Below are 25,584 nucleotides of genomic sequence, written 5' to 3' on the forward strand. Positions count from 1 at the left end.
CTTTATGGCTCCAATTTAATGCCAAGCTCAAACTGAACAGGCACCTGGTGACTGCCTCCTTGCAGTCTGGAGGAGGATTCAGGAGGCTACTGGGAACATAAATTGCCGTGGTGGTGCTGTTGTGAATTGACACAAACGCTGCTTCTCAGCAAAGGCTGCCACCTATCCTATTCATAACAGGCCAACAGGAGATGGGGTAGGGTGAGGACAAGCACTTGTAGCTCAGCTACCTTTGCAGTTCCATTTTTAAAATCAGCCTAAGTTTCAGCATCAGATTAACTTAAAAGTCAACAATAAAACAAATCACTTCCTTATACAGAAAGTCCAGATGGCTGCCCTTACATGTGCCAGTTTATTAGTCTGGCCCGGAAGTGAGGAACCTTTTGCAGCCCGGGAGTCATATTCCCCTCTGGGCAACCATCCAAGGGCCACATGCCAATGTTGAGCAGGGCCAGGGGTGGAAGTGGGTGCGGCAATATACGTGAAGGCTGGTTTTTACACATGCACCCACCCACCCACCCCCTGAATCCTCAATCCAGAGGATGGCCTGGAAAGAGTTCCAAGGGCTAGACAGTGAAGCCTGGAGGGTCTCATTTGGCCCCAAGACCCGAGGTCCCCTACCCCAGGTCTAGCCTGTTGACAACAAAGCCCTGTGCACTAGAGAAGGCTATCATTAAACAAGTTTAAAACTACTAATGAGATCATGCAAGTGCACACATATCCAGGGTGGCAGCTGAAGACTGGACTTCTTCTGCTTGCACATTTAACACAGTGCTGCTGCTAGCACCAAATTGGAACTGGGGTCTCGCAGGGGTTAGAGCACGGCACTTGCAAGAGTTGCATTAGGATGGTGATTTCATCAAGTCACAAATCAGCAGGCACTCTGATTCTGGCTAGTGCTGCTTTCCTCTTGTCACAGGAAGTGAGCCTATGACTATTCTCAGCCTTTCCCAATTGCGAACCCTGGGGCAAAAGCCCCAGCAGAAGCTGCCAGCTTTCTTGGAAGAGCCAGTTTCCCTTTACAAGACGAAGGCAATCATTTGGTGATCATCAGGGGCTGGTGGAGGAAGAAGTTAAAGAAACTGACTCGTGTAAAGCACAGCACAATTTTAAGTTGGAATGAAGTGGGCAGATTAAAAATTACTGATGTACACGCCCCAACTGTGTGACTATGAAACAGAATGCAATATGTGACAAATCTCTTCCTGTATTTAAAAAAGGAGACATTTGCTTGTCATTGCTTAAATTCTGGTGTGATGCTCAAAGCAATTTAACTCCAATTAAAAACTATTTCAAAATTCTTGCTGTAAGCTTAGTTGTTCAGAAAGCTAGTATTCCTGTTACTAGAAGCTGATGTTAATTCATTACATTTATACTCTGCCTTTCCTCCAAAGAGTTGAAGGTGGCTTCTTCTTCCTCCCCTATATGGATCCTCCCCTATTCTTAGTCTCACAATGACCATGGCTCAAAATCACCCAGTGAGCTTAATGGGATGTTACAGAACAGATCTCTGCCAAATCCACCTAGTTCCATAAATACTGAACTGGGTTTTCAGATAATGCCTCTGTTCTGCCTCAAAACCTTCCTGTAAATCAAACACAAGCTAAATTCAGAAAAACCTCCCAACTGTGGCTAGAAGACGGAAAACAACCCACTGACTACCAAGTTCCCTCTTTCTCTCAAATGGCTTCCCTCTCTAATTTCTGTCTAGTGCTAAAGTCTACCTTGTTGTGACGTCCAAATTAACCACCCATGGCTAACGCTTGCCTTCCAAAGTGGAATCAGAAGCCAATTTCAAACCCTAGTTTCTGATTCAGGTTGGGGAGAGGGGCAACATTAACTGCTGATTTGGACACCAGGTTCTCATTAAACAGGAAAAAGAAAGTGAAACTACACAAGAGGGAAGGAAGGAACAACTGAGCCCCACAGTGCTCACAATCGTTTGGAAGAGCATCTGAACTAAACCACAAACAGGCAGTAGCTACAAGTTATATTTTTCACTATAATTTCCCAAGGAGGATAGCAACTTGCAACATCCCCATGACTCACAGGGACTAGTACTCTTTCCTAATCCTACAATTAAAAAAACAAAAGGTGGCTTCAGCTGATCTGAGGCAGAAAATACCAGTGGTTCAAGATAATCATGCACTAGGATCAAGCAACAGTGGACAACAGGGCAAGCACAGACATTAGGACTCAGATATCACCTTCCATCAGACTCTTTGGGTTGCATTCCATGCTAGTCCTACTCAGAGTAGACCAACTGATATTAATGGCTATGACTAACTTCATTGGGCCTACTCTGAGAAAAGCTTAGTTGGCTGCAAGTCTTTGAAACTCTTCTCCCTCTGTCCACTCATCTTCGTCCCACCACCAATTCCCTGGCTCTGAGCCTTCTTCCCTTGGGGGTCCCCAATTGATGCCTCCCATCACACCCCTGCATCCAGCCAGCCCATGACATCCTGCCTCCTTCCCAAAACCTAGTTAGCACTTTCCCAGCTTTGGGAAGGAGGTAGGAGGGCTCTAGGACCATGCCAGAACCTCACACCTCCTGTGGGTTTCCTGTCAAAGTACTCTTGCAGCCCACTTGCTATGAAAAGCTGTGCCGCCCTGATGTAGAGAGTAGTCAGTAAGGGCTGGTATGGAACATGGAGGGCAAAATTTGCAATGCCAACAATAAATCCACTCAACCTGATATTCTTGCTGGAAAGCAACCTGTGTATTATGCATGTAAATAGTATAGGCAGTGTTGTATCCCCTGAATAATCACTTCAGAAGTAACTAAGTGGATTGCTCTGGTAAGTCAACATTGCCTCAAATGGCAGGAGACTATGAGCACTGTGTGAAATCACTATGCTTCATCTTCCAGCCCCATAAACTAGCAGAAGGGCCATAGCTCGGTGGCAGAGCCTATGCCTTGCAAGCAAATGGTGACTGCTGCAACGCCATAGTCACCTTTGACTTAACAGTCCAGGGGTCCTTTACCTTTACCCAGGTTCAATCCCCAGCATCTCCAGGTAGGCTTGGAAAAGACTCTTGCCTGAAATCATGGAGAGTGAGGCAATACTGAGCTAGATGGACCAATGTTCTGACTCTGTGCAAGGGCTGCCTATCCTATGTTCTAAAGCAGGCATAGGCAAACTCTGGCCCTCCAGATGATTGGGACTACAATTCCCATCATCCCTAGCTAGCAGGACCAGTTGTCGGGGATGATGGGAAATGTAGTCCCAAACATCTGGAGGGCTGGAGTTTGCCTATGCCTGTTCTAAAGCCTAGCTACTGAACTCTTTGACACCCTCTCCCTTCCCCCCCTCACTGCCTAATATGGAAAGGTTCCAAAGGGGCCTAAAACCCTCTGGGTAAAGGCTCAACGTCATCAGTTTAAGAACAGGAGCATCAGTTCCCTATTCTGCTTAATAAAGGACTGTGTTTGAATCACAGGGGATTCCATGCTACATCATTTGGGATTTTCCAAGGCAGAATACTTAGATCCCTGTCTGTGAGCAACTTAAATATTAAGCAACATGAGCAGGGGATCTGAGAGGGGGGTGGATGTCTGCAAAGAAAGAAGAGGAATCCTTAAGCCAGGCTTATACAACTATGACTTATCAAACTGAATGCAGCCACGTCTGTGTGCTTGACAGTGCTTTGTGCTTGTAGAGCTTGGCAGGCAGCTAAAAGAGGTGTTATCAAGCTCCTGGTGGGCTGCATTCAGCTTGGGAGTGTTGCAAGTTACAGAGGTCAACTAAGAATACTATCCATTTTTGGTATGAATCCACTCTGCAGGGAGTGGGGAAGAGACAATCAACCTGTCTCTGGGCTGTACCACTTCAGAACTGCAGGTGAGACAAGAAGCTGGCAGATTCCAGCAAGGTCTCACCCTATAAGGTAAGGCCAACAACTTGTCTACATTACAGCCACTTCCATAAAGGCTGGCTCACCAGGCTGCTTCTCAGGAGCCCAACAAGGACTGCTTTTGAAAGGTGAGAAGACCCTCTCTCTCCCAGTTGGCTATTATAAGAGCCTTATGACAGTAAGAACTTGGTGCCTCAGCAATCTTGTTTTCCTCTTTCCTTCTCATAGTTTGTTGGAACAAACAAAGAGAACAGAATAAACCGAATCTTCTGTATAAAAATAAAATAAATCCCTGCACTCAGAGAAGTACCATGTCAAGGAAAACACTCAGCTAGGGCCGCCTTCCACCTTTCACCAGGGGAATTCCCCCCCCCCAAAAAGAAAGTGTGAAGGAGAGAATGAAATAAGACAGCGAGCGAGAGCAGATTGATTTTCCCATATAATGGTAATGATCTCTCATGGAGAAATTTTCTAAACAGAATATATTCTGATTCAGTTTTTTATTATTATATTGTATTTATGGCATTTTACAATTTTTGTAAACCACTTAGGTATTTTTGTCTATACACAGAACTCTATATATTCTAAATAAATAAATACCATAGACTCTAAAGTGCTGTGACTCACAGTTAAGCCTCCCTAGGGTGAAACACATGAAACCTTGGGGAGCAACTATAGTCACTGCAGGCAATACTAAGCTGAGTGGTGAGTCTGTTTAAGGTAGCTTCTTATATTCCTGTGTGGAATATTTGAAGTTACTGATTAACATATTTTTGTCTGATCAATGGATTGGTATTCCGAACTTCACGCTAAAATGCTGTCCTGTTTCAGAGCTCATTCTAATTGCAAAGGAAAAATCATGCAGGAATCCCACCCCTTTGACAACATAATGATCACCAGAGAGCACTAAGAACCACTGGTAGGTACATTTTCCTTTCACAATTCACCTTCTTTCCTAAGTGAAAACACATCTCCTTGCTTATTCTATCTTTCCAACAATGCTTTAAAGAAGAAAATTAGTTTTTCCATTTTACCAATGGGAACCCAAATATACCGTAAGTTATTTTCTTGCTGCGGCTAGAATCTTAATTGCTCAACACTTAAAGGAGGCTAAGGCTCTACCAATTCAACAATGAGAGCTTAACTTATTTGAAATTCACGTACTTACTATGAAGTACAGAGGATAAAGTGAAACTGGTTGAGAATGTGACAGTAATTGATATGATTTTGTTGTTGTTACTAACAAAACAGCTAAAAATTAAAATCAGGTCTAAAGTTATATTGCATTCATGGTGGTATGACAGCATATCAGTGATAATAGAACAGGAATAAGATGCTGTGATGCTTTGTGTACACACTTGTAACTTTATCTGCTGCTTCTCTGCTGCGTGAGATTTTTTTGGTATGTACTTTTTTCTTTCAAATAAAATAAATCAATATATACATCATTTAATTTTTTTTTAAAATGGAGAGCGGGGGAGAGAAGACAAGACCTGTTCAAAGAAGCATGTCCCCCACTGGCCAAGTACAACATGAGACAATGGCTGGGTTAACATATCACAACAAGCCTGGGATGCTGGCTGATCAATGTTTGTTGTGGACAAGCAGTGCACTGATGCACAATGCTCTTCTGTTCCTGCTTCACTCCTCCCCTGGCACGAGTGGGAACACAAGAAGCTGCCTTATACTGAGTCATGGTCCATCTAGCTCGGTATTGTCTACACTGGCCGGCAATGACTCTCAAGGATTTCAGACAGAGAGCATTCCTGGCCCAACCGAGAGATGCCACTGCAAACTGAACCTGGGACCTTCTGTATCCATACCACTGAGCCACCGCTTTTCACCAGATCAAAGCAAGAGGTCACAATTAAGCTTGGCTTCCCATGACATCTGAATCCAGGATCCTGGTTTGTTGCCAGGATTGCTAGACAGCCTTAAACTGTGGTTTCTTGCTGGCTTATGAATTCTGGCTTAAATAACCAGGATCCCGGGTTCAGGTGTCCCAGGAAGCCAAGTGTTATACACATTCAGCCTTCATGGGCCCAGGGCCTTTGTGTGATTTTATTCAACTATGTCCCACCTTTCTGTCCTAAAACAGGATCCCTCAAGATTAGCAAATCGTAATCAAACAAAAGACTGCCATCATGAAAATAAAACAGCAGCAACAACAACCATAAACAGAAAGAACACCCAATGCAACAATGTGTCCAAATAAATTAGTTTTCATTGGTGCCTATGGCCATAGAGAGCAGTGGCTGGCAGAATCTCCCACACAGCAGAGCATTCCACAGCTTGGACACCCACATTACGGTGGGCTTGTCTTGCATCTCCGTTCACATGGGCAATTTCTCTTATCCGGTGGTACCTCAGGTTACATACGCTTCAGGTTACATATGCTTCAGGTTACAGACTCCGCTAACCCAGAAATAGTACCTTGGGTTAAGAACTTTGCTTCAGGATGAGAACAGAAATCGTGCTCCAGCGGCGTGGCGGCAGCAGGAGGCCCCCATTAGCTAATGTGGTGCTTCAGGTTAAGAACAGTTTCAGGTTAAGAACGGACCTCTGGAACGAATTAAGTACTTAACCCGAGGTACCACTGTATGAGCCAAGGAGCAAGTATTAGCATGGCATGGGAGACGCAGGCTGGCATGGCACCAGTCTCTGCAGCCTGTGCTGCACGTGGGTAACCTGTGCCTCAGCTGAGGCATAGAACAGCCCTGAGATTTGAAAGTATATCTAAGCCTACCACCCAGATGCCAACTCTCTCAACCTAAATAAGTGAGCATGTTCTTGTGGAAGGCTATTCTAGAAAGGTGAGCGCAGTGACCACACAGAAAAAACAAAGCCACTTTAGGGTTGGAGAGACAAAGCTGAAGGCTTCCTTCTGCTCACCACCTTCAATGGGCATTACCAAAGCACTATAATATTCCCAGGAAAGGCTCCTGCATACCAGTCAACTGAAAAGATCCCTTGTCATCTACTGTAGCAGATTTGACAAGTAATGCCCCCAAGTCACACATTAGTTTCCCTAAACTAGTTGTGATGTCTTGTGTATTTGAGATGCTTTCCGGTAAGGAAAAGGAGCAACATGGCTAAAACGTGCATTATTTTGCCTGCCTTTTTGTCCATGGCCCCCAATTACTGTTTTAAATAGGAAAGCAGGCAAGCAAAGACACTCACTGTGGGAGTGGAAGGAAACTTTATCATAAGCACCTTCACAGCTAAGTCAGATGGTGATGGGGAAAGATTATCAAAGTGAGCTTGTGTCAGTTCAACAAAAGGTGACTCAGGAAAAGTTCTCCAAATCGTATGCTTAATATTGGAAAAATATTCATGTAAATAGTATTCAAAAAACACTAATTTAACCTTTCCCAACCAGGTGCCCTCCAGATATTTTGGATAGCCCATCACCCAAAGCCAGCATAGCCAATGTTCAGGGATTGTTGTTGTTGTTAAAATCTGTATACCGCCCTTCATCCATACATCTCAGGGCAGTTTACATATTTAAAAGGATGATGGAAATCATAGTCTAAAATCATCTGAAGGGCACTGAGGTAGGGAAGGCTGTGCTAACAGGTTGCATCTCTCCAAAATGGAAGCAAATCCATAAACTCTTGAATGACAAGAGACACAACCTACAAGACAGTAAAAAATGATCTGATGAGAATATTTGCAGAGGTGGGGCAAAAGCACTTAACCTCCTTCATGTTGGGAGGATAAAAGGAAGGCCATTTATGCCACCATTAACACCTTGGAGAGAAAGGCAGGATAAAAATTGCAAGGAATAAAACAAAATGAAATCCGACCTCCTCCCTTAAATGGCAGGAGGAAGAGAATTGAATAAACTTAATGTGGCCAAAAGCAGGTAAATCCAAGTCCAGAAAATGGAGGTCCTTCCGTACTGGAAAAATTGACGCAAACTGCCCCCATCTGCATCTGAGAAGAAAAGCTAAAAATAGGCAGCTAAGAATATGAACTTTTATTCGGCACTCATCCTAGCATTTGGCATATGTTCTCCCTCTCTATTCTCTCCACCCCCATCCCCTCCAAAACAACCTTCCACTTCTGTGGTTAGCTATAAGCTTCCTCTGGTAAGCTCCATTTTCCCTCCCACTGGGATTCTCTCCACCCCCCATTAAGCAGCAATTCTTTGTAGCACCCACAGAGAGCGTGGAGCACTTCTTCACCCACATGGCTCACGTGAAGCCCAGAGGGAAGAGCCATACACTCCTGATGAGGAAGAGAGACAGGAGGCGGTGAGGGGTGGAGAGGGGGGAAGTCAGCACACCAGCAACACAAATGACAAGGAAGACTGATTTGGTGGGAAGCAGGTAGGTTTGTTTCTAAGAGCAATTTGATTCTATCCAGCTTTGCTGCCTTTAGAACAGGCATAGGCAAACTCGGCCCTCCAGATGTTTTGAGACTACAATTCCCATCATCCCTGACCACTGGTCTTGTTAGCTAGGGATGATGGGAGTAGTAGTCCCAAAACAGCTGGAGGGCAGAATTTGCCTATGCCTGCTTTAAAAGAAAGGGAATTCCTCCCTCTCCCCTCACCTCCCTGAACGTGCTGCTCTTCTTTCATTAATAGGTCCAAGCAAGAGTCAGGGCCAGGGAACACAATCCAAATTACCACCTTGCTCTTTTTATTTTATTAATATGCCGCATTCTGAGCCACATATATCCATGCCGGAAGCAGCCTACACACTGAACCACCACCACATACATTGAAATAAAAACCATAATGCCACCACCGAAACAATAAAGAAACAGCCTGATTTTCTAAAAAAAATCAGCATGGTGTTAATCAGAACCACAAAAGAAACTCTGCTCTTGAATTGAGTTGCCCATATTCCCTGGCTGCCCACCTCCCATGCTTGCAAATCCCTCCACAAAACCCACGGCTTTGGCCATAGGAAGGTTCCTTATACCGGCAGTCTTTCCCAGCCCCTACCTGGATTTGCCACTGGGAATTGAACCTGAGACCTTCTATATGCAAAACAGATGCTCTACCACTAAGCTGGAGTTTAAGGATCACCTTGTTCTGGGTGTGTCCCTCTGTGTGCTCCATCCCACACCCAAGGTGTCATTACCAAATAAAGGTCAGCAGGCACTCACCTGTGTGGGACCTTCTCAGTAGTCGCACCAACTGATCCAAGTCCTGACACTGGCCTCTCTTACAGAAGAAGTTTGGCCAAACAACCCCTCTCATGCAAAAAGAGCATGTAGCAAGCTCTCTTTTCTTACCAAGAATTCAATTGCTGCTGGTTGCTGTTCCTGAGACTGTAGCCATGTTTTTTGGTCTCTACTGAAAAGAAGGTTATCCGTTCTAGTGCCATTGCTGTTGTATTACTGTTATTCATCATGTCACTACGAATTTTAAGCCACTTCACATTCACTTTGGATAAATGAGAGGAGGGATACATTTGTGGGGGGTTTTTAATGCGCCAAATAAAGCAAATACCCAGACTCTCATGGCAGGGCAAAGAATGCTAACTCTTGACTATTCCTGCTGAGGACAGAGTAATGAACTGAAGTCAGGTTACAAAGCATGAGTTCAGCAGGTAAATCAGAGACTGGGAAACTTGACTAAGCACAAGTCAAAACATTTCTCTAACAAGCAAATATACGTCTTGGCACGAGGCAATCATAGAATTGTAGAGTTGGAAGGGACCCACAAGGGTCATCTAGTCCAACCACCTGCAATGCAGGAATCAAACAAGCTCTCCTTCCAGTAGGCTGGCTTTGCAAAGCTTGTTTGCAATGACACTGCCAGTCCTTGGAGATGGGGGCGGAGTGAGAGCCAGCTTGGCATTAGACTCTCAGATGCGTTCCCAGAAAGGAGGATGTCCTCAATGGCTGGAGGCGGCTCCTTTGTAGGAGGCATTAGACTTGGGATATCCAGAGTCTTGTGGGCAGAACACTCTTCTAACAGTGTGTTCGGTCCCTCCCCAGGATCCAACTCTTCACCTTCCAGCCCACTGCAGCCTTCCCCTGGGCGGAACACTTTATGGGGTCCCAGCTCTTCTCCCCCAGTTCTCTAGGACCCTCTCCGGAGTCATCCAGCTCCAACTCCCTGATCTCCACCCATTCATTTTCTATGTCCCAACCATGGAACATATTCAACGCCAGGTAATGTGGATTAAACACCATTTAAGCACTCTGCTGTACTAACTACCACAGCCGAGTAAAGAGCTTGATCCCCCTTCAGCTAACTTGCACCTACTTTTCTGAGCACAGGTTGTAATTTGAAAACAGGCAACACCCTCCCCCAATCCACACACATATGCGCACACACACGTGAGGATTTTTTTTTGCATATGTTTTGAAGATGGCATCCACTCTTAGGCTAGTCAGTTCCTAGAGGGGACGGGAAGGGAACCTCTAAAATAAAAATATAACACCTCTGAGTGAAATCTGGCTGCAGGATACAGAATTCATAAGGACAGGTTACCTCAGGGAGGGCAGGTTAAGCAGAGACAACTGTCTGGAATCTCTGTTGACTCACCCTGCATAATCAGTACCTCCTCGCCCAGGGCTCTGCTGCCAGAGGATAAGCAGCAAAGATATCCTCCCCACCACTCCCCACCAGAGTGGCAACTCCCTATTTGTGCAAAGCCCTCTTCCACTCCTTTGTGCACAATTACCCCCCCCCCCCCACAGAGGGAGAGAGAGCTTCAAAGAAGGCAGTAGCATCTCCACATCAACATTGGAAGATTCAAGCCTATAACTGAACTCTAAGCAACACCAGGACATCCAAGCTGGGAGTTTCCTAAAACAAACAAACACAAACACACACACACACACCTGAGAAACTGTGTTGTGGTTTAGAGCAAGGGGCTGGAAGTCCCTGTGTGAAAACCTCACTTGTCCACAGAATCATTGGCTCAATTTAGAGGTAATGCCAAACCAGTTTGGTGCTACTATGAGAACAAGCCTGGGAGGAGCCTCAGGATTGCTTAAACAGTTCCTTCCCAGTTACAGCTACGTCAGAGTATGCTGTTATAGCCAAACCAGCAAACTACAGCTTGCGTTTGCCCTGAAGGTCAGGATTCAAACCCTGGTTTGCAACACAAGCACAAACCAGAGTTTATCAGTTTGAACACAACAGTAAATTGTGGTTTGCAGGAGATTAAGCAGAAATGAATGAGAGCAGGCAAAGGGAGAAGGGAGGGTGAGAGCCTAAGGCTCTTTTCAGGTTCAGTCTCATATCACCAAACCATGATTTGTTACTATGTTCAAAACTATGGTCTCAGCCTCAGCCCTCCAACTGTATTACATATGGTATATATGCAATATACTGGTATATGAGAAGCTTTATTAAATCAAGTTAGATCACTGGTTGCTCATTCTATCCCAATATTGCCTGATCTAATTGGCAGCGGCTCTCCAGGATCTTTTGCATAAGCTGGCCCCCAATCCTACCGAAGGTATGAGAACCTGTGTGCTAAATGTCCCATGTTTAAAGCAGGTAAGTCTACCACTGAGCTAAGGCCCACCCCAAATAGTAAAACTGCTCTAGTGTTGAAAGGATCACTGAGAAACATATTAAGTGCTCTGAGCATTTGATGTGTGCTATATAACAAATGCCTAAAAGCATTCTGGTTGGAATTTTACAGATGGCCGCTGATATTTTTGGGTAAGTTGTTCCCAGGCTTTGCTGTCCTTCAGGACACTCCTGCTGCCCTTCTTTTGACCCAAAAACTGTTGGCGTTGTGACTTTATTCCCCCATCACCAGTAGCATGGCAATATGCCCGTAAGGCTCAACCCCTTTGTTTGGGTACAGGCCTAGAGACCTCTGGTGTTTTCACACAAGGCCAAAAGGAATGAATGCTTCTAAGCTGGGGGCAGGGGGGGGAGCCCAACTAGGCACCAGTTCAAGCCATCATATTTATAGCTGTGTACACTGTTACTTCTGTGGTTAAGTGGTTCTACGTTTAAGCTGGCAAGACCCCAGTACTGTAGAAATTAACTGAGAAGAAAGAGGGGGGTGGGGGAGACATGGACAACTTCGTATGCGCCACAAGATTAACTGCACACCAGGCCGCTTGCCAGCTCTGCAGTTCTCCCTTGGATCGCAGCAAACAGAGACAGCAGCAAATCTGACTTTCTCTCTCTTTCTGGCACCTCCATGGATGCTGTGGGCTGCTAAAAGTAACTAGCCTTGCAAACAGGTCTGCAAAAGTGATTAGTCCACACATTTTCAGTAGAGTGCTTGTCCATACATGTGTGTCAGTTGTTTGTGCCTGTAAAGCAGGGACAGGGAACCTGTGGCCTTCCAGATCTTGCTGGACTACAAGTCCCATCATCCCCGACAGTTGGCTGTCTGGGACGGACGGGAGCTGAAGTCTAGAAACATCTGAAGGGCCACAGGTTTCCCACTCCTGTCCTAAACATAACTTGCTTGTGAATGTTTATTTATTCTGTTCCAAATTCCATCTTACAATTTCCCAAGGGCTGGGGCAAGTTACAACAGTAATAAAAAGAGTCAGACTATACAGACCACCTCATTAAACTTAGTCCATACCTGCTTACTGCTGACTGTTTAATGCCAGCCCAAATAAGAAAGCTGCATAGCTGTTCTGGAAAGTATTTATAGGCAGGCTTGTAGAAGGAGAAGGTTCTACAGTCATAGCTGTGGCCCACCAACTTTGCCTCTCAATGTGCCCTTGTTGTTTGAATGTGGGACAATCAAGGAGACGCTATTGAGCTAAAAATTAAATGTTGCAGAATAGCACAACCAAACAGCATGAAAGCAAAGCAGACACGCAGTGAAATTCAAGCAGACACCCTTGTAGCCCAGAAAGGAACCCAGCAATCCAATAATCTAGGTTCCAAATGATTACCAGTGAGACAATATTGAGATCAACAATGAAATTGTACTAATTGACCTGATGAAAATCAAATTCAGCTGGTTAAACAGAAGACTATCACTCCAAAGCTGGGTTAAGCTGTTCTCTCTAAGTGCTCAACAGTGCACTTAGAAGGAAAGAGTACTGGCAGAAGAACTGGGCCCTGAAATCAATGGGGAGCAATGACTGTCTGTGAAGGGCAACCGCCCTCATGATGCCCAAAGAGAAGCTCTTTCCAGTTCCTCTCAAATGGCTGATTTCACCTTCTCTGTTGCAATGACAATGATTAACGTGCATCTTTAAAAATGGATGGTGGAATTCTCCAGGAAGAGACTTGAAGTATAAGTGCAGTTACAAAACTCTTAGGAGTCAGAGTCTCTCTGTCTCTCTCTTAAGGCAGGCATCATCTGCCTACTAAACTCTGGGTTTTTAGCACCTTCAGCTCTTGAGTACCAGAACAAAGGACAGAACCCTAAAATAGTTGTTCTTGGAAATTCCTAGTACCTTCCATAACACCATGGCTCAGTGGCACATGACTTCTAGCATGTATGGACACAGGGTCACTCTCTAGCAATTCCACTGAAATGGGTAGGGTAGCAGGTAACGAAGAAGACCCCCCACCTGATATGTTGTACAGCTGCTGTCAGTCAAAGGAGACAATGCTAGACTAGATGGACCACAGTTTCATTAAGTCTGAGCTAACCTTGGAGCACATGCCCAGCCTTACCCAGCTGTGCCTCCTAGCAGTTTCATGATAATGCATCTTGCAGACAGAAACATATTTGGTGCACTGCAGACACCACATACCTTGGGATGCTCCAAAAGTATCTCTGCTCACCATCTCACTGTGAAGCCAAGCCAAGCAGGGTTTATGCTGCAATTCCAGGGACTCTCCACAGAGCCAAGCACAATTAGGAAGCCGGCCAAAAAAATATAAATAAATAAATAAATCCAAGTCCAAAAAAGAGAGTCACGCAGCAGGGTGTGCCAGAGAATAGATTCAGTGGCTTCCAGTTGTTTATAGCTCTCAGGAAAAGCAGCCTCATTATTCCCCATTAACGCTCCAAGGCATGGAACCACAACTGCCCCATCTGCCATCCGGACATGGACACAAACACACACACCATGGTATCTGGGACACAAGACAAGTGCTTTTCCATGCTGCACAGAACAGGAGCAACAAGGTGCTCTACTAGAAGGTGCCTCCACAGTAATTAGTACCAACGAGACACAAGGAAATAAGACAGGCTGTGTACCACTGAGGTTTTCAACTGGTAGCACTGCTTTTTGCTACCAGCACAGGGCAGCATCTAAGAATCTAAGCCAGAGCATCCTGTGTTCAAATCCATCCTCTGACATAAATAGATTAGGCAGCTTGGGAAGCTGCTAGCTCTCAGTCCCACCAATGGGATGAGAAACAGGTTTCATCAGGTATGTGATGCTTTTTTAAAAAAGGTATTCACACACAACCCACTACAGCAACACACATACATATATTATTAAAAGTTATATCAAATATGCATTCACTAACTTCAGCAAATAAGGCCTCTCATCTACACTGTCCACAGCCCCAAAGTCATCTGTGCTATTCAGTCACATTTCGGCAACAATCTCCAGCCTTACGCCAGGACGCCTTTAACTGGCCAAAAGATTTGCAGTATCTCAAAGTCTGACACCAGTACTCTACTTAAAGATAAGAGCCACTCATGAGCCAGAGTGAGCATGCTCTGGGGCAACTTGTTTACAAGGCAAAGGGGTGCCAAAAAAAACCTCACTTGGGAGGGATCTGGGTAGGTGATGTAAAATGAGCCATGACCCTTCCTTAAACTCCATCTTATATGAAATACCCATATTTTCACCACCATGTCATGGTCATCACAGCATATGACACTGCCGCAGAGCTCTCCTGGCCAGCGTGAGCCTGTGACCTTCGAGTCCCTGCTAACAGCAGCAGCAAAAGTTGTTGAGAAGCAAAACATGTCACTGGAGATAATGTGGTCGGGAGTAAAGAATGCTAGCCAAGCAATAGAGAGAACTCAAGAGGCTTCAGAATTAACCCACTCATGATTTCTCCACTAAAAATAAAATAAAAGCTAATGCCATTCGACTCTCTTTTAAGGAGGACATCCCTGGCGCTTGTGGTTATGGAGAAAACATTGTCAGCCCCACATGAATATTTCAAATTCTTAAGTGCCAGCAACAATTTCTTTTAGATGCCCAGGCAACCATGAGCCTGGAAAGCTTCCAACCCTGGTCTCTGCCTTCAGTAGTCTGCACAGCTCATTGCTCCCCCTCTCTCACAGCTACTGTTTCCACTTCACCCTATGTGCCATCAACTGTCCTTTCCATCCCAAATGGTCGCACACGTCCTTCCTTCTAGGCTCAGCCATATTGTCCTCTTCAACTCCATTTCAAACTGCTCCTTGGAAGGCTGCCAGGAGGGGGAAAATGCCCAGCCCGCCCCCCAACCTTATACAGGCGATGAGCATGGGCAGATCAAACTTCAGTTTAACTCTCACGCAAACGCACCACTCCTATGCCCTCAAGGGTATACAGATGGGCTCCTTCCTTCTCGGTCAAGCATGACAGCGTCACAGCAGCTGATGTGAAGCATTCGTGAGAGAGAACAGCTCTATTCCACCAGTTTTCAAGAAATTCTTACCTTTTCTGCACCAGGCAATCTGGAAGCACACACCTCTGCACAGAGCAGCAGAAGATTCTGGGGCATGCTCTATGGCATTCCACTCCCTTCATGTGGGGCCTCCTTGTACAATCCTTGACTGAACACCCAACTCACTCCTATACAACCCACGTTTGCACGCAACCCTAGACCAAGGTTTAGGGCTATGTAGATGAGACTCAACTAACACAAGCAATGCATAGACCCCGAGTACTCCTCACCTCCTCTCAGATGGCTGGAAGACTTCTACTGAGTTTCCTTTCAGTTTTTAAAGAACCTCAAGGCTTGGCCTTATCTTTGTACCAGGAATTTAAAACCCAAACCAGCTCCATAACCCATGGTTTGAAGTTGGTTTGTTATAGAAAAAAATCTTACTGGTGTTTGCTTTAAACTAGGGGTCAGCAACCTAGGGCACATGGGTCAGAAGCAGTTCAGAGAGGTCGTTTGACCGGCCCATGAGCCGCCTCTGAACTCAGCTGCCGGCTCGCACGTGGTGCTAAACCGGCACAGTGCAGTGCAGGGACTCACTTATGTGGCACTGCAAATCACGTCTTCATATGCGCAGATGCTGAAAATCACATCTGCATGCACAGACACCGAAAATTGCAGGCGGAAGCGATCCAACCAAGGAGGGATCTCCATGGGACCGAACTGGCAAAGGCAAGATAAACCTTGCTGACCCCTGCTTTAAACCTTGGAACCAAACATGACACCAATAGTCTTTACATGACACCAATAAAAAGAAAAGAAAAAACTCAGCAGAAATCCTCCTCCTGAAGGAGGCAACACACAAGCCCAATACTTTGCTTGAGCTCATCCATGTAGCGCCACCAAGCCATGGTTACATGAGAATGCAGCTGGACTCCTGCTGCTGGACTCCTGCAATGGTGGACATGCTGTCTTTCAAAGAAGTTGACCATCTCTTCCTGATTTTCTCACTGAGGATGCGCAGTATCACGCAGAAGGCTACTGATGGCTACTAGCCATGATGACTATGCTCTGCTTCCATGGTTGGAGGCAGTTGCTGGAAACAGCAGGAGGGGAGAGTGCTTTCGTGCTCAGATCCTGCTTGCGGGTTTCCCATAGGCATTCTGGTTGGCCACTGTGGGAACAGGATGCTGGACCAGATGGGCCACTGGCCATATTTGAGCAGGCTCTTCTTATGTTCGTATGAATGCTGCCACTTTCAACCACATGGGGGATGGCAAACAGCAGTACACGGCTATAACACATCCAAGATCAATATCAAAATATGAACTGGAACATAGGAAAGTACCTTACAGAGAGTTCATTGGTCCATCTAGCTCAGCACCGCCTAGTTTACAATGATTGGCAGTGACTCTCCAGGGTTCAAGGCAAGAGCCATTTCCCAGTCTTACCAAAGATGCTGGATATTGGACTGGGATCTTTTGCATGTGACAAACATGCCGTGTTTGAAATTCCCATTGTTCTAGGTGCATTTTGCGACAGGGAATTTCATTAGCGCATGCAGTTTCTGAGCTCTGGGCGCAGTACTGTGCCTAAGATATCAGATTAAAACTGCAGAGTGGAAGGGAAAAAGTGTTCCTAGACATTCCGTTGTAGCGCCCATAACCTAGGTCTAAGGTGCTATTTAGCTCCTAGCTTTCATATCTCAGTTTCTAACACTGCAAACATGTTCCATCACTGAGCAAATGGGATATGTTGTTCCCTATAGCAAATGGTAAAGGAACGTAAATAAGTACCTGAGGAGTATTTCTAAACTTTCTGGGCAGATAGCATGCAGTTTCTGGGGCCTTGTGACACTTCGAAGTATTTTTTTTTAAATGAAGAAAAGCACACACCAGACAGGAAGTCATGAAGAGTTCCTGAATCAAAGGCTTAAACACTGAGATGAAAGTAACAACCAGGTAGCCAGACATAAAAAGGTAATTTGCTTATGATACACAGGCCAATGAGTTGTGCTGTATTCACCACTCACGTACAAGGTAAGACCGGGATACCACTAATATTTAAGAGCATCTGAATTTACAATTCAGCAATTGTACAAGCAAACTGTTTGAGCCCTCTGAACAAATTCTCTTCTTAAAGATGTACACTAAAATATGGAAGAATTTGAGCTCTTAAATAAATTTTTTTTAAACTTTGTCATAGAATCAGAAATCCCAAGTGCCAAAACATCCACAAACAAGAGTGTGTGGTGCAACCAATGAGTTGGACCAATAAAGCTGCCTTATACAGAGTCAGGCCACTGGTCTGTCTAGCTCAGTATTGTCTACACTAACTGGCAGCAGCTCTCCAGGGAGTGTTTCCCAGCCGTATCTAGAGACTGCTCCTGGAAACATACTGCGTGGAAACATACGCTCAAGTTACATATTCTCAGCCTCAGTTCCCATCTCTAAACAGGGAATTCTGGCATACTACTCAGTAATGTTGAAGACAAACAACACTGGTTTTGTAAATTAAAAAGTGCTCATTTTAAAAATGTAGCAATTTGGGCTTCCTTTGCATTTGGTTCCATATTTGTGACCTTTTGGCATTCTGAGACAAATAGGTGCTTGAAACCCTGAGGACTAGGAACACAATTTAAAAAAGAAAGCAAGCAAGCTGGGAGCTTTCTAACAAGACCTCCTGCCAGCTAATGGAGCCATTTCAGGAATCACCAGTGGTCCAGAGATACCCCAGAACATTCTTTTTTTAAAAAAAATTAAACAAAAGTACTTCTGCTCCCCCCACTCGTCAAAGTTTTCTACTATGCCAAGGAAGAAATGGGCGATGAAATGTTTGAAGATTATTCAATGACACCAAAATAAACGCCAGGCACCTCTGTTTTGCTGGCCGGGCTGTAGTGCACATGCCATCAATAAAAATAGCTGAGGTATAAAAGGAACCATTAATAGCAGGACTGCCCAGACACACACATTAGACGGCTCCAGCTTCTTGATTTAGAGAACTGTGTACAAGATTCCAGGGTTCATTCAAGTTTTTCACCCAACAAGTCTGTATTCTACAATTCTGCCCAGGAGTATTGACTCCTGAGATCCCCAATTTCAATTGATTGTCAATTTTAATGCTTTTGCAAAAAAAAACAAAAGCAGCAAGTTTGTAGTCCTCAATGTTGCAGAGATACCTGAAAACAAAGAGTGTCAACCCCAGCCCCCAACACCCCCCCCCGCAATGTTCAGAAGCAGAATTTCTGTGCCCATTGCTACCTGTCCCCACCATTTATGACATGCAGGTGTGCCCCCACCCCTCCAAACACCACTATGGTCCCTGTCCACTTGTTTACACCCCTCTTTTGCCACAGGAATATTCACTAGTCACTTGCAAGTCACACTCCAAATTTCAGGTTCTGAATAAAGCACTGTAAAATTGGCGTGTTTTCTTGAACGGGAAAAGAAAGAAAACAAAGCCAAGTTGGATATATGTTCACTACTCCTCAAAGGGCTGCATAACCGTGCTTAAACAAATGACTTTCCCAGCAGAAAACCTGCCTCCAAGTGCAAACAGCCCTGCCTAATAGCAGATCCAAAAAAATAAACGCAAGAGAGGGAGAAAAAGATGACTCTGTTTTTACTGGGCTTTCAAGAAAAAGCTTCAAATATCACTTATGGGAAGGTAAAGAGTTCCAGCCGAACAACAGGAGTTAACATGATTTAAACAACAATTTAAAGAGAGAGAGGAAGAGAAACAGAACCACAAAGACCGTCTCTCCATCAAGCCTGGGTAATCATCACCATCATCAACTGGGCTCTCCCCCCAATGAACAGAGGCTGGAGGCTCCCAAGGCACCTCCCTGCTTTCCCCCAAAGGCTCTCAAGAGTAGTTATGAGAGTGACAAGCGCAGCTTAAGATGCCACACATACACACACACCCCACCCAGAACACCGGGATTGTGGTTGGCTGCTCAGCTCCCTCCCCCTCCTGCCCGGTACTCACTAGCCCATTAATTCTCTTCCATATCGCAGCCGTCATGGGGAGCTGTTAGACAGGCTAGCTGCCACTTCTCATGGGCCAGCAATTCCTGTTTGTCCTACTCCTTGCAAGGGAACCGAAAGGTTACTTCCCTGTATATGGCACTAGCCCCGCCTCTTCCTCCCTCCCAGACTAGCGGGAGGGAGGAGGGAGGGAGGTGCAGGGAGGATGGGGAGGGGAGAGATTTGTTGGCATTTTAGAGAAAGCTTCCTGCTGTTTGGCAGCACACATCTAACTCAGATGTGCTGTGAGATATCTGGGGAACATACAGAAAGCTACACACAGGAAAACCTGAAACCCCATAACAGTTATTTCCCCTCTGCACTCCAACCCGCCCCCCCACACACACATGAGAGGGGGAGGGAGGGGAAACTGGCTTGCTTCCAGAAACTTAACATACCTTGACACAAGTAATTCAGCGAGACGAAGACGCAGCTGGGAAATATCATGAGAAGGAGAGAGTTGATATTGCAGCGGTAAAACAGGATGCAGGAGAAGTTTAGCAGGGCCGGGAGTGCCACTGAAAAACAATTGTACGAAGGAGGGGGAGTAGTAGCAGAGTATTTTTTCAAAGGGGAGAAAAACAAGCAGGTGGGGGGGGGGGGAATCAAAGGCTGTGGAAAGGTTCACTGGGACAAAATCCATTGCACTGATGGATTACTTTTATGGAGAGGAGAACAGGGAAAGTGCAAACTGGTTATTCTTAACATGATCTCCAAGCAGCTTTTGCTGTCATTGACCATGTTATCCTTCTGAGTCGACTTAGTGGGATGGGTACTGGAAGCACTGTTCTATGGTGCTTCAGATTCTATATGCAGGGTTGGTTTCAGGTATTACCACTGAGTGATTGTCTCCCCGCCCCCCCCCCCCGGGGTGCCACAGGGTGGCGTCTTGTCCCAAATCTACATGAAGCCTTTGGAAGTGGTCATCAGGAAATCTGGGGTGAGGTGTGAACACCTGGCTGATAATACTCAGCTCTGCAACATCTGGATCAGCAGAGGCCATGCAAGCTCTGAATCAGAATGGAGGGTCACTTTTCAGGGGTGCTGTAAGAATTACAACATTACTGTATATATGTGGAGCAATAAAAAAAATTAAAAAGCACATTGTAAACAAACTAAGGTTTTCTCCTCATCTATTCCACATGCGTGAATAGCCCACCATAAGTAATAGGTTGCTTCCCACATTGTCCTTGACTGCAACAATCAACCCCACTTTGAGGTGGGTAGCCAGATAGCAGGAGCAGGATTATTACAACAGCCGATCTAAAAACCAAATGTGGCTCAAGTTAAAAAGATGCCATTAAAAAAAGAGGGGGGAAATAGCTCATAAAGGTCTTCTCAAGTGAGGGAAGCCTACCTCCCTTGCTAATTGCATTCCAGCAAGTTGAAAAAAATACACTTGTTTCAGTGCTGCATAAACTAGCATTGTTTCTATTTTGAATTGCAATTTTAATTATTGTTTCAGGTTTTATTTGTAACCCAAAAGAGGGGAGTAAGGAAGGAGGTGCCAAGACTGAAATCCAGATAGAAATGTAGATAAAGCCACTCACCTGTGGTAAGTAAAAAATGCCCCCAGGGGAGCAGGGAGGAAAGTTTAAAATCAGGTGAGAATCGATTTCCCCCACTTTTCCTGCATAGCTTACCTACCCATGCAGACCCATTATTTCTTTTCCTATTATGAAGTTATTGAGAAGATTGTATTCCTCATGCACTGAAGCTGGGGTTTCCCCCTGGTCTGTTTTACTAAGCCATCTTTGTCTTGAGGTAGCCTTCTTCTCATAGAATCGTAGAGTTCTAGGGACCCCGAGGGTCCCCTAGCCCAGTGTTCCCCAACCTTGGGCCTCCAGCTGTTTTTGGACTACAACTCCCATCATCCCTCGCTAGCAAGACCAGTGGTCAAGGATGATGGGAATTGTAGTCAAAAAAACAGCTGGAGGCCCAAGGTTGGGGAACACTGCCCTAGCCCACCCTCCTGCAATGCAGGAATCTTTCTGCCCAACACAGAGCTCAAACCCACAACCCTGAGATTTAGAGTCTCATGCTCTACCAATTGAGCTAAAATCGTATCTTTCATTATAGGAAAGCATATAAAAAGACATGGGGGAAAAATGGCCAGTGTCATTTATATCCTCTCCTCAAGATTCAAAATAAATTTAAAGCAAATGACAATGTCTACAATTCCTGAGAATTTAGAAAACATTCTGGCCGCCTTCTCTAGCATTTCCATACAGTTAAAATGGAGTCCAGTATGCAACAAAAGGCTCTCAGTTTCCTAAAGGATTCTTTTCCTGTTTTTAATCTGTCCCCTAATCTTTTCTAGTAAGTCATCTGTATATTAATACCCACAGCCATGGGGCACCTCCATTACAGGTACCTTACACCCACTTCCTAGCCTCTTTATATGGAGCACCATAATGTGAATGATATTTAAGGGAGGGGTAGTGAAAAAGAAACAACTGCCATAGGGCAACAGACTTTGCCAGATCTCCCCCTACCCCTGCACCGCCATGCTACTTTTGCTGGATTGGAGAGAGCTGGTCAAAGAGCTGTATAATCCAAGCCTAGAAGCCAGAGAAAAGAGCATTCTTTACAGATCAGCTTAAACAGCTGGCAGCAGGGGGAGGGGTTGGGACCAAAAGAAAAGATTGCAGGCGAGTGAGGTGGGTTTGCACGGCTCCAATTTAATTCCACTAAAGTTCCGGATGGTGGGAAAGAGCTCTCTGCATCCACAGAGGCTGTGTCAGTGACTTGCTACAGACACAAATCAAACTTATTTATTCATCTGATATTTTTATACACTGCCCCTTCCAGCAAATCTTCCAGGACGGCATGCAAAAGCAAGTCAAAAATACAGTACTAAATGAAAATTTATATTAAATTGTAGTGTGCCTAAATAACAACCTAAAAAGTCTGTGAGATTTATCTTTTTTAAATCCGTGCCTGATACCAAAAGACAATAATGCTGGTGCCAGGAATGCCTCTTCAGGGAGGGAATTCCATAAGCCAGGTTCTGTTTATTTTATTTTAACAACAACAATAATTCTTATTATTCATTTCCATACCACTTTATATTTTTAGGAAAAAATCTGAAAGTGGTTTACAACACATTAAAACATCAAATAAAACAATCCAGAACAAAACATTACTGAAGAAAGTCAAACATAAACTATACATTCAAAGCAACATAACCAACAGGAAACAAACATTTCAAAATAAAACATTATAGAGAAGTCAACGCAGCAAAGTTAACAACAAAAACCTAAAACATTTCAAAAGGAAACCTTACCAAAGGAAGACAAATATAAAATGAACACTTAAAACAGCATAATTAACAAGAAAATAAAATATTATTATAAACATAGAACACAGACTTTATTTCCACTTTTCACCACATCAGGGTCTTAAAGCTGCTTCTAGGCCCCCATCCTTGAGAAGCCAACCTTGCCCATAGTTTGCAGACAGAACAGGAGGACCTCTGCAAGACATATGGGGTAAGGAGGTGGGAGGTGTGGGTGTGTTCATAAACCCCAATATCTGCACACTTTCAAAGGAAACAGAGGCTGGGCAACCAAGTCTCCTGGACTGTAATGCAGCAACTGGAAGAAGATGAAGCAAGACAGTTTGACACTGCTTCCTTGGTCCAGACACACCAAACAAAACGTGAGGAGAGGCTGGGAAAGTATTTTTCCAACCTATCAAAATCATGTCACTTTAGGATCTTGTGCATCTAAGCATCCAGGATGGTTACTGGAAGGGAGCATGAGGGAGGGGTCCCGCCTCTGCTTGTACATTTTGTTTTGGAGGGTATTGTGTTTTGACACACCTCCTTAGACCTAAGTTTCTGCAGGTATTCCATGAGGTCCCCCTCTCCCTCAAGCTGGCAATCATCCCTTAACCATGCTTGCTTCAATACAGGGCCTTTAAGAACACCTGGAAATGGAGGATAAAGTGGATCCAAATACGGAAGCCTTTGGCAAGGGTCCTGGTGGGTGGATGCAGACACTTAGGTCTGTTGCTGGCCAGTCTTCAAAGCCTGTACCATGTAATGTGACACTGAACTCTGTGCCCTCTGCCTGTCGCCTTGTTTTGTATAAAGGGCTCAGCTGCACTTCCACTCCATTTCTGTCCTTCCCCTACCCCAACCAAGGAGAGAAAAAGGTCTCCAAATCAAGCAGGGAGAACATGCTGCTATGGTTCTCTTCCAAACAACAAAAATAACACCCAAAACTATTTAAAAGCACTGGTCACATTGTCCCTCCTTCAGGAACCCTGATTGAAAAGTTTCAACTCCCAGCTAGACAGCTGCTAACTAGAAAAAAAAATCACTACTTTTGAAGGAAGAGAGATGTGGGTGGGGTGGCGGTGCAGAAAGAGACCAAATAAGTAATTGGTGAAGGGGAAATTTCAAGCTGCCCATCCAAGCATGCAAACACAGTCGTAGGCTAAGGAAATACCTTCAAAACTGAGCCATGTTGTGTTAATCTCTGCTGATGGATCTAGATGGCTCAGGGCAAACAGGTAGCACAAATAACAATGATTTTTTAAAAAGCAAGATGAAAGCACCCAATGGCTGGACTGACAGACAAGTTTTGAAATGTGTTCTCTCTTTATCAAGGGAAATTCTGCCACTGCTTCTAACATTTCCTAAAGAGCTAACTCACTCTATTCAAGGTGCAAGCAGCAGAAAGAGCACTAGATTCGGGTTCAGATCCATTTGTTGTTGTTGTTGCTGTTGCTGTTGCTGTTGTTGTTGTTGTTGTTGTTTAGTCGTTTAGTCGTGTCCGACTCTTCGTGACCCCATGAACCAGAGCACGCCAGGCATTCCTGTTTTCCACTGCCTCCCGCAGTTTGGTCAGACTCATGTTTGTCACTTTGAGAACACTATCCAACCATCTTGTCCTCTGTCGTCCCCTTCTCTTTCCCAACATCAGGGTCTTTTCCAGGGAGTCTTCTCTTCTCATGAGGTGGCCAAAGTATTGGAGCCTCAGCTTCACGATCTGTCCTTCCAGTGAGCACTCAGGGCTGATTTCCTTAAGAATGGATACGTTTGATCCATAGTCAGCCATAAAGCTCACTGGGTGACTTTGGGCCAGTCACTATCTCTCAACCCAGCCTACCTCAGAGGGCAAGAGCAGTATGCCACCCAGAGATCCTTCAAAAGAAAGTCAAAACAAAAACGGTAATGTATAATAAATGGAAGTAGTGCTCAGCTTCAAAGGAGCTGAAGCTCCTGAGAAGCCCAACCATCTGCCCAGGGATTTTTAAAAAATGAAGGTGTTTGCACAGTTCTCTGGAAGCAGCAGCTGCAACTGGCAACCCTCGTTTTGTACAAAGTCACGTTGCAGGATGCAAGAAGGGAGGGGGGTTGAAAGTCTGGTTACATCTACATTCTGTCCCCATTTTTAAGAGCACAGAGGGTTGGTTATTACTAGGGCTATCAGTCAATTAAGTTTCTTCTTTGTATTTTAAATTGGGAGAGAGCCCTGGCAATTAATTAATTGGTAATTAGTCAACCAACCAACTGATACTAATATGAGCAATCCTTTAAAATCTGCATTTGAGGAAAAAGTAGTTCCGAGGGAAATTGTATGCCTTCTTGAGGCAGCCAACTCCAACCTGGTACCCTACATATGTTTAAGACAAATTCCACCATCCCCAACCACTGGCCAAACTACATGTAAATGATCAGTGGAGTGGAGGGTACCAGGCTGAAGCAGGCTGTTTCAAGTTGATGCACTCATACGTCGTAGCCCACATCAATGTAGAGAAGGCAACAGAAAAAATGAAGAATCCTTCTAAGATGGTCTGTGCTATCTGCAGCTTTTCAAAGTACATATATTTAAAAATCTGCAAACCAGTTAACTAGGGTTCCTTTTTAGTAGCCATAAAAGATAGTAAGAGGAAAACAACTTGTGTGACATGTGAGATGGTTTTCCATCTAAACCAGTATTACCTGCCCTGACTGGCAATGGCTCTCCAGGGTCTCAGGCAGAGAAGGGTCTTTCCCATCACTTACTACCTGAAATTATTTTAACTGCAGATGCTAGATTCCCCACTGAGAAAGGGGGCCTAATTTTATCTGCAGGAACCTCCAGAAGAATTTAGTTAACAAGTGTAGTAGCACAGGCCTGCACAGGTTTGGTGCAGAGCCAATGTGTGCATGCCCTGGTCATTGCCTGTACTACCTACTCTATCTGGTAGGGGCTCTCCAGAGTTCCAGTCCTGTCTGGAGATGCCAGA

The 25,584-nt window shown here is 44.8% G+C and overlaps 1 protein-coding gene across 15 annotated transcripts in view; it reads right to left on the reverse strand.

Moving 5' to 3' along the window:
- The window catches only part of MARK2 (microtubule affinity regulating kinase 2), a 110,619-nt gene that overhangs the window by 58,800 nt on the left and 26,235 nt on the right, over positions 1–25,584 (reverse strand). The window contains exon 1 of one of the 15 annotated variants that reach the window (XM_077920142.1): positions 19,307–19,461. The exons of 13 other annotated variants lie outside the window; for them this stretch is intronic. In XM_077920142.1, coding sequence (XP_077776268.1) covers positions 19,307–19,342 — 36 coding nt within the window. In that variant the 5' untranslated portion in view covers positions 19,343–19,461. Of the gene's footprint in view, positions 1–13,515; positions 14,143–19,306; positions 19,462–25,584 lie in introns of those variants that run through there. One more of the 15 variants, XM_077920146.1, reaches the window with a different exon arrangement.

This window comes from Podarcis muralis, chromosome 16, assembly GCF_964188315.1.
Source record: "Podarcis muralis chromosome 16, rPodMur119.hap1.1, whole genome shotgun sequence".
NCBI classification, from domain to species: Eukaryota; Metazoa; Chordata; class Lepidosauria; order Squamata; family Lacertidae; genus Podarcis; species Podarcis muralis.